The sequence below is a fragment of the Barbus barbus genome (assembly GCF_936440315.1).
Source record: "Barbus barbus genome assembly, chromosome: 18".
Classification (NCBI taxonomy): Eukaryota; Metazoa; Chordata; class Actinopteri; order Cypriniformes; family Cyprinidae; genus Barbus; species Barbus barbus.
Window position 1 is genome coordinate 14526184 of NC_136746.1, and position 13692 is coordinate 14539875.

The 13692-nt window shown below is 34.9% G+C and overlaps 2 protein-coding genes across 5 annotated transcripts; both read right to left on the bottom strand.

The window, feature by feature from the left end:
- Positions 1-159: 159 nt before the first annotated feature.
- On the bottom strand, positions 160-7962 carry tspan14 (tetraspanin 14; the record flags this gene model as incomplete). 4 transcript variants are annotated; one of them, XM_079440667.1, is made up of 10 exons in its annotated part: positions 160-2016; positions 2316-2429; positions 2936-2989; positions 3580-3705; positions 4159-4329; positions 4518-4664; positions 5022-5072; positions 5883-5969; positions 6960-7092; positions 7171-7762. In XM_079440667.1, 8 exons carry the CDS (start codon positions 5961-5963, stop codon positions 1948-1950), a joined length of 813 nt encoding a protein of 270 aa, XP_079296793.1. In that variant the 3' UTR covers positions 160-1947. The 4 variants fall into 4 exon arrangements, with proteins under 4 accessions (XP_079296793.1, XP_079296792.1, XP_079296791.1 ...); XM_079440666.1 differs by lacking the exon at positions 6960-7092 and having other exon boundaries at positions 7757-7962; XM_079440665.1 differs by having other exon boundaries at positions 6960-7768.
- A 1319-nt stretch (positions 7963-9281) lies between these two features.
- On the bottom strand, positions 9282-11182 carry mxtx1 (mix-type homeobox gene 1; the record flags this gene model as incomplete). The annotated part of the gene is made up of 3 exons (XM_079439376.1): positions 9282-10019; positions 10699-10883; positions 11161-11182. 3 exons carry the CDS (start codon positions 11180-11182, stop codon positions 9282-9284), a joined length of 945 nt encoding a protein of 314 aa, XP_079295502.1.
- Between the last annotated feature and the right edge of the window lie 2510 nt (positions 11183-13692).

Below are 13692 nucleotides of genomic sequence, written 5' to 3' on the forward strand. Positions count from 1 at the left end.
AGAAAGTTAATTGGCACTTGTTTTACATAATTAAATATGAATGGGATATGGATTTTAAATGCAATGTCAAAATTTTCAGCATAATTTATATCAGCTCAAAGCTGGTATGAGCTTCATCAACCAGCATATTTCATTTAGAAGACAAATGACAGTGTGGCTGATAATGTCAAACTCATTTTTTATTGATATAAAAATGCTGAAAAGAATTAAGAAAATATTTACAAAGATAACAAATATCCAACAACAAATAACACCTAAATCGAACACAACGAAAACGTCCCTTCATGAAAAAGGAGGCTCTTGCAGCAAGGTCAGGGAAACTGTACTGCATTTTAGTAAATACTCTATCAAGCTTTAACACTACACAGTGGCACAGACAGACACTCCAAAAAGGGACAAAATAGTGCACTCGGAATTAAAACCATTAACTAAATGCTCTTTTTTATATATAATTTTCTTTTTGCATTGACAAGAATTTCAGAGGTCGTGTTATGTAAGTATACTAAGATAGAACTTCAACAAGACAAGTCTTTGGGCTATAGAAAGAGTGAAGACAGCCAGGTGTTTGCATTTATGCCAGAATGCATATTGTATTTTGGCTAATTCAAGACATGTTAATATTGTTAATGTTATGCATTTTAAGTTGTTTGTGCTGTAATGGCAATTTTCAAATGAAAACACAAAAAAGTAAATATTCTTTAAACACCACCCGTAAAAACGGCTGAGCGTGGATAAGATTCTATCCATCTTAAACACGGTATACAATACATTTTATGAAATCTTCAATGCCAGAGAACAGGCACAATCTGCATTTTTGTATAAAGTCACCAAGTAAGAGTAGAAAAAAAGGAGGTAAATGTTGGCATCTCAAGGCAATGTTGACATCAGTATAAGCCATATGGGGACTACCATCAAACTCCAGTGACTCTTAAAGTTTTGCACAGGTCCAGTAGAAAGTGGCCATTTACAAATGTAAGACATTCCATTAAAATGCTCATTAACAGAATGAACAAATAATAGCGCATACGAGTTGTAAAATAAAGGATACATACTGATGCATCTTACCTCTATTATGTAGGACCAAATGGATCAGCTCACATCTCTATTAGACTCACTGGCATTTGATTTCTACCCAGCTACATTCTTGATATGCTCCGTTTACATACAAGTACTTCTGGTCAGATCCTAAAAGTTTTCTTCTGCACTCTTTGCAGTTGACATTAAATGCAGAACTTCTATCTGCAGAAAGATTAAGTTACAAATTCAACTAAACTCAACAAACGTTAGGGATATGTATTTACGGCAGTTAAAACTGCGTAAAATTGATCTCTTTCATTACACTTTTTACTATGAGATGATCCTTTTTTATCTTCATTTTTGCATATCATCATCTAAGGAAAAATAAACATGCTTCTAGAAAACATCCTAAATTTGTTCCAGTTTGTGCTTTTTATCCAAATTCTTAATTTAGTTTCCCAAAACAAAAGAGTACACGTAAGATTTTGCAGTGTATGCAACAGGACCATATAGATACATTTCAGTAATCAAAGCTTGGTTGACGACTTCACATCATTACAATAAAATTTCAGGTTAGTTTACAGGTTATGGTCCCATCATGTTGCCACTATGTATACCCAGCTTGTTTAATAGTGGTCCCAAAAATACAAATGTTTTGTTAAAGGTAATCCTAAAAAAAAAAAAAAAAAATTATTCAAATAAAAATAGGGAGTGGCCTGGAGGTAAACTTGAAGAGACAAGGCACACATGTGACAGTATCCAAGTGAGCTTAGGCAGCTGTGTATTCAATATGTGGTCTATAGAAATGCTGAAAAGGTGGTCCAGTGAATGGTCCAGAGTCCTCTTCTCCACAAAAAGAGACGCAGAAGAATAAAAGTAGATCCACGTCTTTTTCCATTGCCCTTAGCTCCCTTTCAGTTATATCAGAGCTCAGTAATAATTAAACTTGACTTTTTCAATGTCTCCAATCAGCGTCCTTGCCAAGAAGATTCCCACCATCTAGAAGCAAAATCACAAGACACAACATTACACTGAGATTAACTTCAAAACTAAGTTTTAAAGACACATACTGTAGAAATGAAGACAGGTACTTGCTTTCCAGGACCTACAACTTCATTCTAATGATTATATCATAATTATTGTGATTTGAAATACTTTAACCATTTAAAATGTAGTTTTTTTTTTTTTTTTTTACTTTTGGTTGTCCTGTGAAAATAAAAGTGCTGAGAGTGACATCTAGCTGTAAAATATATTTTCCATGCAGTATTTTTTTTTTTTATCTCCAGTCCTTCCCATACCTGTAGCAATGATATGACAATAAAGACTCCAGCCACAATGTAGAGATTGCGTGGAAGCCAATCCTCTAAAGCCATCATGCATCCTTTAACATAAATGGTGTTGCTCCATTGAGACTGAAAAATAAAAACAGTGTGCGTTATGTTTCACAAATTAGTGACAGTTAATGTTATATAATTAATGAAAGAGCATTTTATTACATCTACAAGTGTGCTGTGCAACACATTATAATAGTTTATTCTCTGCAGGTATTCTGCTCTCCCAATTGCAATTTCCCTACTACCAACAGAGTACAAAAAGAGAATGATCACGAGTGGAGAGCAGAAGAACAAAACAACTGTACACACGCCCCATTCGTGAAAATGCTATTTTCATACTGACAGATATGCTGCCATCAGAGAACTGAACCTTGGAAACTTGACTTTAATTTCAAAAACTTCAACTACATTTTCTGGCGTGCAGAAGCTGACAAGTGTTTTAATTTATTCCACTTTCTGAAGCATGAACTCACTCTACAACTTTCACATTTGTAAGGGAACGTGGACTGAAGCAGAACTTTTGCCAATAATGGCAAAGAATGAAATACCTGTCTTTCTAGTAGAACTGTTCAAAATGCACTCACCGGTGTGCCAGATGTTCTAACATCATATCCACACTGCGTGTTCAACACTGTATCCTGTAAAGAAAAGTCATAGGTTCATTCAAATGAGGCATAAATTCACTGTAAAGTCATTTACAATGGGGGAAAAAATTACATGCATTAATAAATTTAAACCAAAACACGTCATAACCTGTGCATAAGAGACAAAGTTATAGGGTCAATATTAACTATTTCAGTTTCCAGAAAAAAATGTAATCAGCATGTTAAAAGTGATTCACAGGAAAATCTAAATTCTGTAATCAATTCCTTGTTACAAAACCACATGCCTTTTTTGCTCCACAGAAGAAATTTGTAATAATATATTGGCTGTTTAATCATATAATGGCATTTAAATTAAGTGAAAATACAAGTAAAAATTATTTGAACATCTGTAAATACACCTGTCATGAAGGTTTGGAATGCCATACGGGTGAATTATTCCTTTAGGTATTACATACATGTAGTGAGCACAAGGCCACCACAAACAGAGGGAGTCTTCCACATGCTTGGCCCTTGACTTTAAAGCACAATGGGTTCTTTTAAATAGTATTTTTTATGACAGTGCAGCATGCTGAAAAGATCTCTTTATTCTGTGGAGTGCTGCTGTGAATAAGAGAAGAACCTACAGCAGGGTCGCTAATGCAGCAGGAAAAGGGCACTCCACATCTCTCTCTGCTAGGGTTATCCTTTGAGCAGTTAAAATACACATTTAGATTCCAGTCGTTGGGGTCTTTAGCTCCACAGCAATGATTCTGCAGAAAGAAAGGAAACATGTATTTTCAGGACCTGCAACAATTTACCCACAATTGTGCCAAATTTCTCTTGGCCACCTTTTACCAGACTTTCACAAGCATCAAGTCATATGCTTCAAAAAAAAAAATCCCCCAAATCACACCAACAACATTTATTTGACAAAACATAAAAGTGATGTGTTAACTACTAGCTATGTATGGCTTTCTCATTCTCTTTATGGTTTTGTTAAGGTTAAATAATACTTGTCAATTAAATATTAATTATTTAAGCAAGTACTTGTGAAAAGACATGTAAAAGTGAGTAGTGAAGCATACAGTTTTTTTGTTTTTGCTTTTTTATTGAAACCGTTTCACGTTTAAAATGTATGTGGTGGTTGGCAAGTTGAGTAAATAGAAAGTATTAATTTTATTTAATGGAATTTAGCTTATACATAAAAACTCTCTCGGACTTACCAGTTTCTGGAGAGAGTCAATCAGATTCTGCAGGTCAATGTCTTCCCTGTAGGCCTTTACATTGGCCAAAAAGAAATCATTGATCCATTCCTTAACTTGGCTCTGGAACACAAACACCAACACCGCAGCCGTCAACTCCAGAAAGAAGATGAAGCCAATGACTCCAGAGAACTGCAAGGCAAGGTGAAAAATCAAAAAGAAAATTTTAAAAATGTCAAGAAACTGTTTGCATTAACACATCATAGAGTTGTACAGATCTGGCACTGCAAGGCATGCAAAAATTTCCTTTGGAGACTTCTTTATTTAGAATTGACCATATGCGATGGCCTCAGTATCACATCGAAAGTACGAGTACTTACAAACTTAAGGAGGCAGATGTTTTCCCTGAGAGCTCCAACACACCCAGCAAATCCCAAAATGAAAGTGACTGTGCCCACAACAAGCACCCCCCAAACTGGGTCAAAACCATGTAGACGTGTAACTTGTGTCAGATCTGATAAAACACCCTGTGGGCAAATCAAGGAACAAACAATTTACACTGGTTGTTTTTCCCTGAGCCACTAAAACACAATTCACAGCTACATAACTCACAGTGGGTTTTTTTTTTTTTTACAGCTTAATGCTGACTAGTACCATTCAAAGTTGATTTCAATTTTGAATGAAATTTCTTATGCTCAGCAAGGCTGCATTTATTGGATCAAAAATACAGTAAAATGTTAATACTGCAAAATATAATATAAAATTTTACTGACCCAAACTTTTAACAGTGGTGTATGGAGGTAGGTATGCAGTTTAGATCACTTTTTTTTTTTTTGGATAATATCAAATAACTGATATAGGAAGTTTCACAAGTGTCTACTTACCTTTTCACTCCAGGCCCAGAAACCAATTGCAATGAACGCTGTTCCAGCTAACTGAGAAGCAGAAGCGGTTTAGGAGAAATTAAATGATTAAATGTTGCATCAGAATAGTCAAGTTCAGACAAAACAACAGTGCATGGTAAAAGCACATGATGCAGATGTGACTAATGTCTAGAACACCAAGAAATTAGACAAAAGCAAAACTGTTTACAAAAACAAATTTTAAATACACTACTATTCAAAAGTTTGAGGTTCGTAAGATTAATATCTTTTAAACCAAATCTTACTAACCCCAAACTTTTAACCCCAATTTTTGAACACACTAAAGATAAAAAGCTTTAAAAGTATGGGGGAAAAAACTGTTAAACTTATAATTAATATCTAAAACAGGGTCATGAAATATTCATAACACACTTTGCAGTAATAACCATGCTTGTTTCACAGAAGGAGCCATGTTCAGTATTGAAAACAGGTTACAAGCTGTTATCTCAGAATCCTCCCATGCTTCCCACAGAGAAGACCACAAACTACTGCAGCAATACGCTAGTGTTAATCTGTTTCCTGTTGACGTAAATGTGAAAACCTGAACATCATCAGGCTGACTTTTTCTCTTGATATATAGTGTCAGCTGTGGGTGTTCACTTGCTGTGAAATGACCCACTCAGTAATGAAAACACAGGAAGTATGAGACATCTGTGCACACAGTGTGAAACTAAGTGGAACAAATAATCATGAAATGTGGAGCCGGTCTACATATCATGTCATCTGAGCGAGAGTGGCAGAAAACTTTACCTAATGTTAGAACTAGAAGGGTGGCCATTTAAACATGATTTACAGTGAAAAACATATCAAACATCAACTTACCCAAAAGATAATGTTGTAGCTGAACATGAGGTATTTGTAGCAACAGCTGACCTCTGCATTTTCATATCTGTAATAGTGCATCTTCTTCTGTAACATAACGAGAAAGAACATTTGAGATTACCAAAGTAAAACATCTAGAGAGAACTTGATCACATATTGTAACTTAAAAAGGGTACTAACAGAAGTTGAAATCCATTTATATGTGCTGACGTGTCACGTGTCAACCAAATTACATCACATCCTCAAGATTCGTCAATTGCACAAGTTTAATTACAAAATTCACTGTTCACCATGTCAAGTCAATGCCAGTAATACAGGCCAGAATCTATAGTTCACTTCCTCTGTGTTTATAGAAAGAAAAAACTTCCCTAAAAGTTGTTAAAGGTTTTTTAAGCAAACATTCCCTTCCTTGCTGAATTATATATAGTAGTCAACATTTGAAGTAGATCAAAACCTTTCATCAAAGCTGTCCTAAAACAAAAACAACACCCATTCTTGCCTTAGGACAACTTTGATTAACTTTTTTGATGTGTGTGTGTGTACGATAATATTAACTTAGCAAAAGTTTACATATTTTAAAGTCGATAAAAATAAAAAAAATCGACTACAAAAAAGTTTAGCCGATAAAAAAAAAAAAATGTATAAATGTAAAATTAAATAATGTGTCTAAATGTATATAAAATTAATATAAATCACAAAAAATTAAATCTGCAAAAAAGTTAATATTTTGAGATTACTGGAATGTCATGTGACCATTAACTGACACCAGAGAGCCACAAATATGTTGTTAATTTATTTAAATACATTTATTAAAATATAAATCTCAGGAAACAGCAAACATTCAGGTCAAATATACATACATACACACAAATACATATATGTATGTATGTATGTATTAAATGCCCCATCACTAACCTGCAGCATTCAGAAAACAATACTGGTTTATTGAGATTCTGCTTCAGTTATTTGTAAGCATGTCTCGCAAAAAAAAAAAAAAAACACAGCAGGACTTTCTAAAATTACCAATAAAACAGCTGGTTATTGTTATGTAATCATAAAGATTCCTATTTGCATTACCTGACAAGCGGTACCAACAGCTGCAAACCACCGAAGATGTTTCAGTTCTGTTACTCTGGGGCAGAAATTCCGTGTGTACGATTGTTTTGTTTTTATTATCACACTAGGTATGGCCTCGGAATATTTTCGTGCCCTAGAGACAACTTAAAAATGTAATATATCCATCCAGTAATGAAAACCCGTAAGCGAATACACGCACAAGATGGCTCACCAGCTCTGCCCACACTTCTTCTTCCTCTTACTAGTTAGCGAAGAGGCTAGTTGATTAGCAAAGTTGTCAGCTCACTTTGTAAATCCAGCTGACACGGCAACTCTCAGTCTTCGACAAGATTTAATATTCTCGTTTAGGAGATTTTACAAAGTTAATGAAGGGAACACCGTCAGTGCTTTGCTAATATAACGTTAAATTATTTTTCTTCGATAAAAACAAGAACAATGCCAACAGCTAGATATCACAATATGGCTAACCAACAAACTTTAGCACCTCACGACTTGTCAAAACATATAGTTTACTCACAATTACCTACTTATTGCCAAATATACAACATACCAATATATAAAATATTTACAACAACAAGTTTAACTAAGCCGTAGTTTAATTTATTTACGAGGGAGGAGAGTGCGCGAGCGCGCCGTATCTCTGCGTCAAACGCAATGCTCAACAATTTACGTCCGTTTACGTATTTACAATTCAAAAGCGCAAAGTAGTCTATTGGCGATTTTGGCAAAAGATTTCATTCCGTGTTAGGAAATATAAATACATAAGCAGTTATAATATGCTATGTAAAAAAGCTTACCTCTTTGTTTATATCACACAGTGCCTCCGCCTAGTACTTACAATTTGAAAAAAAAAAACTCTTAACACACCACCCACCCCACACACACACACACATTAATTCAAGACTTGTGCGTGTGAGTAAGAGAAAGCATCGGGGAGGCACACACCCGGTGCTCCCTGCATTCATCTTATGAGAGTAATGCTTCAAAACCGAATCTCTTTCACGATTATTCACTGGAGATTCACATATAATTTTATTAGATAAGCAAATATTCAGTACCTAGACAAGCAGTATAATTTATAAATATCTAGTGTTTTATTTGAATCACTTTATATATATATATTTAATTTGAATCTACTTTTAAACCAATTAAACGGAAACAACAACAATAAATGTTGTAATATCTCCTATAAATATAGGCCTATAACTACTTTATGGATGCAATTCAGGTTCAGGTTAATCCTGCCACATCAGCTGCTCTGCTATAAATTAGGATTTATAAATAGGAAAAGACATAAGATTATTTGCAACTACTCCTCCTTAACCACAAGAACCATTTTCATCTTGTTTGTTTTGATGTGTTGTTTGAATGGATATGTTATATATTTGTATTTTTTTTTTGGAAAGAAATGAATACTTGAATTTTGCAGGAAAACATTAAATCGAATAAAAGTAACAGTAAAGACATTTCTGATGTTATAAAATACTTCTATTTTTTATAAAATTATAAACTTATTAATCAAAAAATCTTGAGAAAAAATGTAACAGTTTCCAGAAAAAATATCAAGCAATTGTTTATTGATCAGCATATTAAAATTATTTCTGAAGGATCGTGTGACACTGAAGACTGGAATAATAACTTCTGAAAATTCTCAGCTTTGCCGTCACAGGAATAAATTGCATATTAAAAGATAAAAAATTAAAATAATATGTGTAATAATATTTCACAACATTAATATTTTTAGTGTAATTTTAATCAAATAAATAAATAAAAATGAAGACATCTTACCAACCTCAATCTCTTGAATGGTAGTGTATATATTTGATTCAGAACAGAAAAGTGATAGTATCAAGCAGAAATATTTCACCTCATGGATGACAGAAACTTTGAGTTGTGCAACATTACTCAGAATCTAGTTTGATGATTATCAATGTTTTCATTCAATCCACTGAGGTCATTTAAAGTAAAAAAAAAATTATAATAATTAAAAAACAGAAATAACAATAGCAATATATGCAGAACAATTGCATAAAAATCTGACATTTGTAGAAAGGAAAAACATCTTTATTTAAATGCAAGTGCAGCAATTAAATGAAGTCACAATACGCATACACCGTAAACAATATACACACATAATCATACTTTTACAATGATCATTAAATAAATAGCAAGATCAAAGCCCATTTAATTATTCTGAAAACATCTGAAATCTCTCATGTTGTTACTTTCAGATCAGATAAATAATACATAATTGTTCATCCATGTCCTTAGTCAATAAATACATTGAATAAATAGTCATAAATAGATTGTACACAACAAAATTCAGCTGTACACATGGTTGTCCTCACCCTGCCACCAGTCTCCTTGCAGCTCTCCCAGGATCTCATGTAGGGACAAGTCAGGCAGCTCAGGCAGAGGCCCATGGTGAATATTGCTTTCCTGTTGGCTCTCCATCCTCTGAACCTCTGGGTTATCTACACAGAAAGAACTGGAAGCTGGAGGAGTGCCCTCCAAGCCACCCTCCCAGCAGCCCGAGTCTGGGGTAACAGGGGTCAGCGGCTGAAGACTGTTGTGTTTTTCAGATGGAGGGTAAAAAATGCCTTGGATGGAGTTGGGATTGCAGCCATAGGCATCAAGATGATATGAACTCCACATGGAGCTCATAGGTGACCTCCTGTCATACCTCGCAGCCCAGTTTGGAGGCATCTGATGCTCTGGGCTTAGTACAGGAGGGCTGCAGTGAGCGTTCATGGCTCTGGCATGATGGTGTCCGTATGAAGGGGTGCAGTAGCCAGAATCATCACCGACTGACATGGAAGATGGAGTGTCACATCCATAAAGTCCACCCCTTTCCATTTCTTCCTTAATATGATTGGGGTACGCTGGTGCTGGAGTGCATAAAGGCCCAGTACCTGCACCAGACTCACTGTTGTTGCTGTTAGAAGAGTTTAGCTGAACTGGGGAATTCTGCATTGCACTATACGGTGATTCAGATTGCCACAACGGATTCTTTTCACCCTTGCATTTCATTGAGCGAGCCCTCCTATTCTGAAACCATACCTATGAACGGAGAAATCAAGATAAAGAGGGTCAGACTCATAAGAATACAATTGATAGATTAGACTCCACCATCTAGTGAATACAGACAAGAGCTTCCCTGTCTAAAGATTCAAGTTAATCATTCTGAGATGACATCCAGCTATGGTGGCATAGTCAGGATTGTTATCTGTGCCTGGTATGTCTATTGTTTACAGGCTGTACGGTTTCTAAACCAAAAGAGCAGATAAACACAAAAACACTTACGTCATCTCAGATATTGACAGTGGTATCAGTGACAGCAAACAGTTTGTTTTCACATAAGGCCTTATTAGCATATCACTTCAGCCGTTTTTATGTGTATCTGCTGATTTTGTAAATGCATAAGAGATACAAACATGGAGAAAAGGGGGTTGTTTCCTTAAATACATAGTTTAAAAAAAATTACTGTCATGTTTCAAACCTGTATGATTTTTTTCCCTCTGTGGAACACAAAAGAGAAAATGTATCGTTGTTTTTTTTGTTTTTTACTTTGTATAATATAAGCTAACAGCGTCCAAAGTTGTTTTAGACCCCACTGACTTTCATATGGATATGGATAAAATAACTTCAACATTCCTCAATATATACAATTCTTCAAAATACTTGATATCCCTTTAAATTGTAGTGAACTGAGTGTTTTTTAATACATAACATGTCCCACCTGAATGCGAGACTCTGGCAGGCCTGTAGTTTGGGAGAGACTCTCTCTGAGGCTGATTCCTGGGTAAGGATCTGTCTCAAATGTGGCACGAAGAAGCTCAACGTGTTCCTTTGAGAAACTTGTTCTTTTCCTGCGACTTGCACTTCTTGCTACAGTACCGCTTCCAGATGGTTTAGCAGATGCATCTGAAAAAGAAAATAAAAATGAGTGTGAAGCTAAACATTGTGTTATTATAATTGTCACAGTGTAAACTAAACTGCACAAATTGAATATATTAGTAACACAACATAAATTCAATGACTGAATACCTCTTTACAAAAATAATATATTCAGCAGGAAAAACAGTAACAGTGCCTGATGTTTGTTTTGAGATGAAGAAGCTTGGAAAAACAAGCTTTTTCTTATGAGATATTGCATATTAAAACCTATCCATCAAAATTTTGCCAATTCAGTAATGCTTACCAATACTGTTGTCCTTCCACATGTTGTGTCTTTCCTGCTGAATCCTGGAGGCCAAAGGGGTTACAGGAATCCCAGGCTGCCAGTGAAGGTCTGTTGTGTTTGATGCTCCTCAGGGATATGATTTCCGACCCCTTCAGCACTGTTTTATACCTGTGCCCTCTAGTCCCTAACCCATGACCCCCCCCCCCCCCCCCCCTTCACCTCCCACTCCCCCCTCCCCCATTTAGAAGTGCTTGTTATGTATGAAATGGGAATGACATGAGGGACACTGTTTGAAGGCCAGTCCAAGACATCTTTGTCAAAAAAGCAAGATTTTTGTCTTTGTCTAAGCACTAGAGAAAATAGAAAAAAAATTGTGTTTTATTAGTTACTTACATGCTATTTATATATCTCAACTGTGAAAAAAAAAAAATCGACCTTTTTCAACTTAAAAACTTAAAAGTTTAGTTGCTGCCTTAAATTATAAAGTATAACCAGCTTGGTTGTACAAGTCATTTCAACTTAAATTACATTAAACCAACTTAAAAAATCAAGTTGAATTTCATATAACTTGCCATAATTTCACATCACATCATCATATTATATTTTACATATATTAATTTTATTGTTTGGTTGGTTATGCTTTGCATTTACCATTTTAAACATAACATGAATAATATATTTATATTATTCATACATAAGTATTAAAAACTTTTTATAATGTAAGTGATTTAAGAAAAATCAAAAGTAAAAATAATTTGAAAATGAAATTAATTAATATTCTTAATATTTAATTTTATATTTTTATATACTAAGGCTAAAAATAAACAGACTGTATGCTAATACAGAAGGATTGTTTGCCACGTTAATCAAACATATTGTACAGAATTACACTTATTGGAAAAGTGTGTAAATGGATGGTGTCTTTACTGCTCGCCATTCAAGCATTGTAATCAACAAAAACAATAGACTCAAGAAAATATTAACTAACTAAGACATTACCAACATGCTTAACATAGATTCAAGCAAACGGCTGTGAATTGATATCTCTTTGTGTCGTCAGATCTCTTTTCAGAAGGAACATAAAAGAAAAAGGTTTAGAATCCAAGGAAAACAAGGAGAGCGATTTGTGGAATGATTAATAGGACTGTTTGCATGTGTGAGTATTGTCACTCCCTCTCTCTGCTCCAGAGAGTCTGGGGGTGGGGGGGATAACAGTCACTTCAAAGTCAAGGTGGCTGCCAAGCTTGTCAATGCAGATGAGCTGTTTAGATGGGCTGCTGAATTACGCCAGACAAAAGCAAACTGAACCCTACAATCACAAAGGGACCTTTCAGTCCAATACAAGATATAATAGATGAACGGTTCATTTTGATGGTTTCCCAGAATGAATCAATAAATAATATCCATATCTGACAAGTTAAATATATCTGGTTAGCTATCAGAAATTAAGTCCAGGTTCATTGTCTGATTTTTTTTTTTTTATTCTTTGATCATTTTAAAAAGGTTGCTGAATAAAATGTCTATGTAAAAGATGAAAGATCTCAAAGGTTTTTTTTAAAAAAAGGCAAGACTGCATTTTAATTTTTTTTTGTTTGTTTTTGTTTTTTTGCACTTCTTGTTTTTTCTTCATCAGAAAACAAATAGCATTAATGGGGGGGGGGGGGGGTGTAATCAAACCCTCTTAGCTGATACTGCATTCTGCTGCAGTCTAAATCCAATCAATTTATGCTATTTTAAGATACATGTGCAAATCTGAGAGTTTTCATTTACTTGTTTTGTATACACTTACCTGGCAAGTTTCTTTTAAGAACTTTTCAACAAAAGGTTCTTTGGGGAGCCCAGAATTTGGAATCTTTATTTTAATAGAAGTGCATTAGCAAATATACAAAGAGAACTTTCCTTTTCTGCCTCTTTCTTAGTTTCCATATTTGAAACTTTACCTTTTTGTACTTCTGTTCTATATGTAGAACATAGAACATACATAGAACATAGTTCTATATGTAAAATACATCCGTGATACCCCCTTGGGTATTAGAAGCTTTTATAATGGTGGTGAGGTTGAAGTCATTTATAGCCTACGTTTAGCTTTTTACTTCTGATCAGATGTGTTCATTTGTGTATATTGTCACAATGAACAAAACGTGTAAGAATCATAAACTTGGTTGGTCACAGAGCTTATTTTCTGCAATAACTCTTGAAGAAATCCTTGGATTTCTGTCAAGGGAACCAGAGTAATGCTAACGCACTGGTTGGTCTACAAAACATTTAATCACTGCAGCACTCTGTTCTCTCGTCACTGGGTAAAACAAACAAAACATTGCTAGCCATATATGCATGCGGTGTTAAGAAAGAACCAGGCACTGAAGAGTTAATAAGATTTCAATTTCACAGTATCGCCGCTGCTGTACCCTCGAGTAAGTCACTTAACCTATGACTCCAGCGGGGCGATGAGAAGTGTCACGTAATGGCAAGTAAGTGACTGGCTACTCATGAAAAATACTGGGGTCATTGTACGGCTGTTTAGTGCCTAACCACATTTTTGTCTGCTAG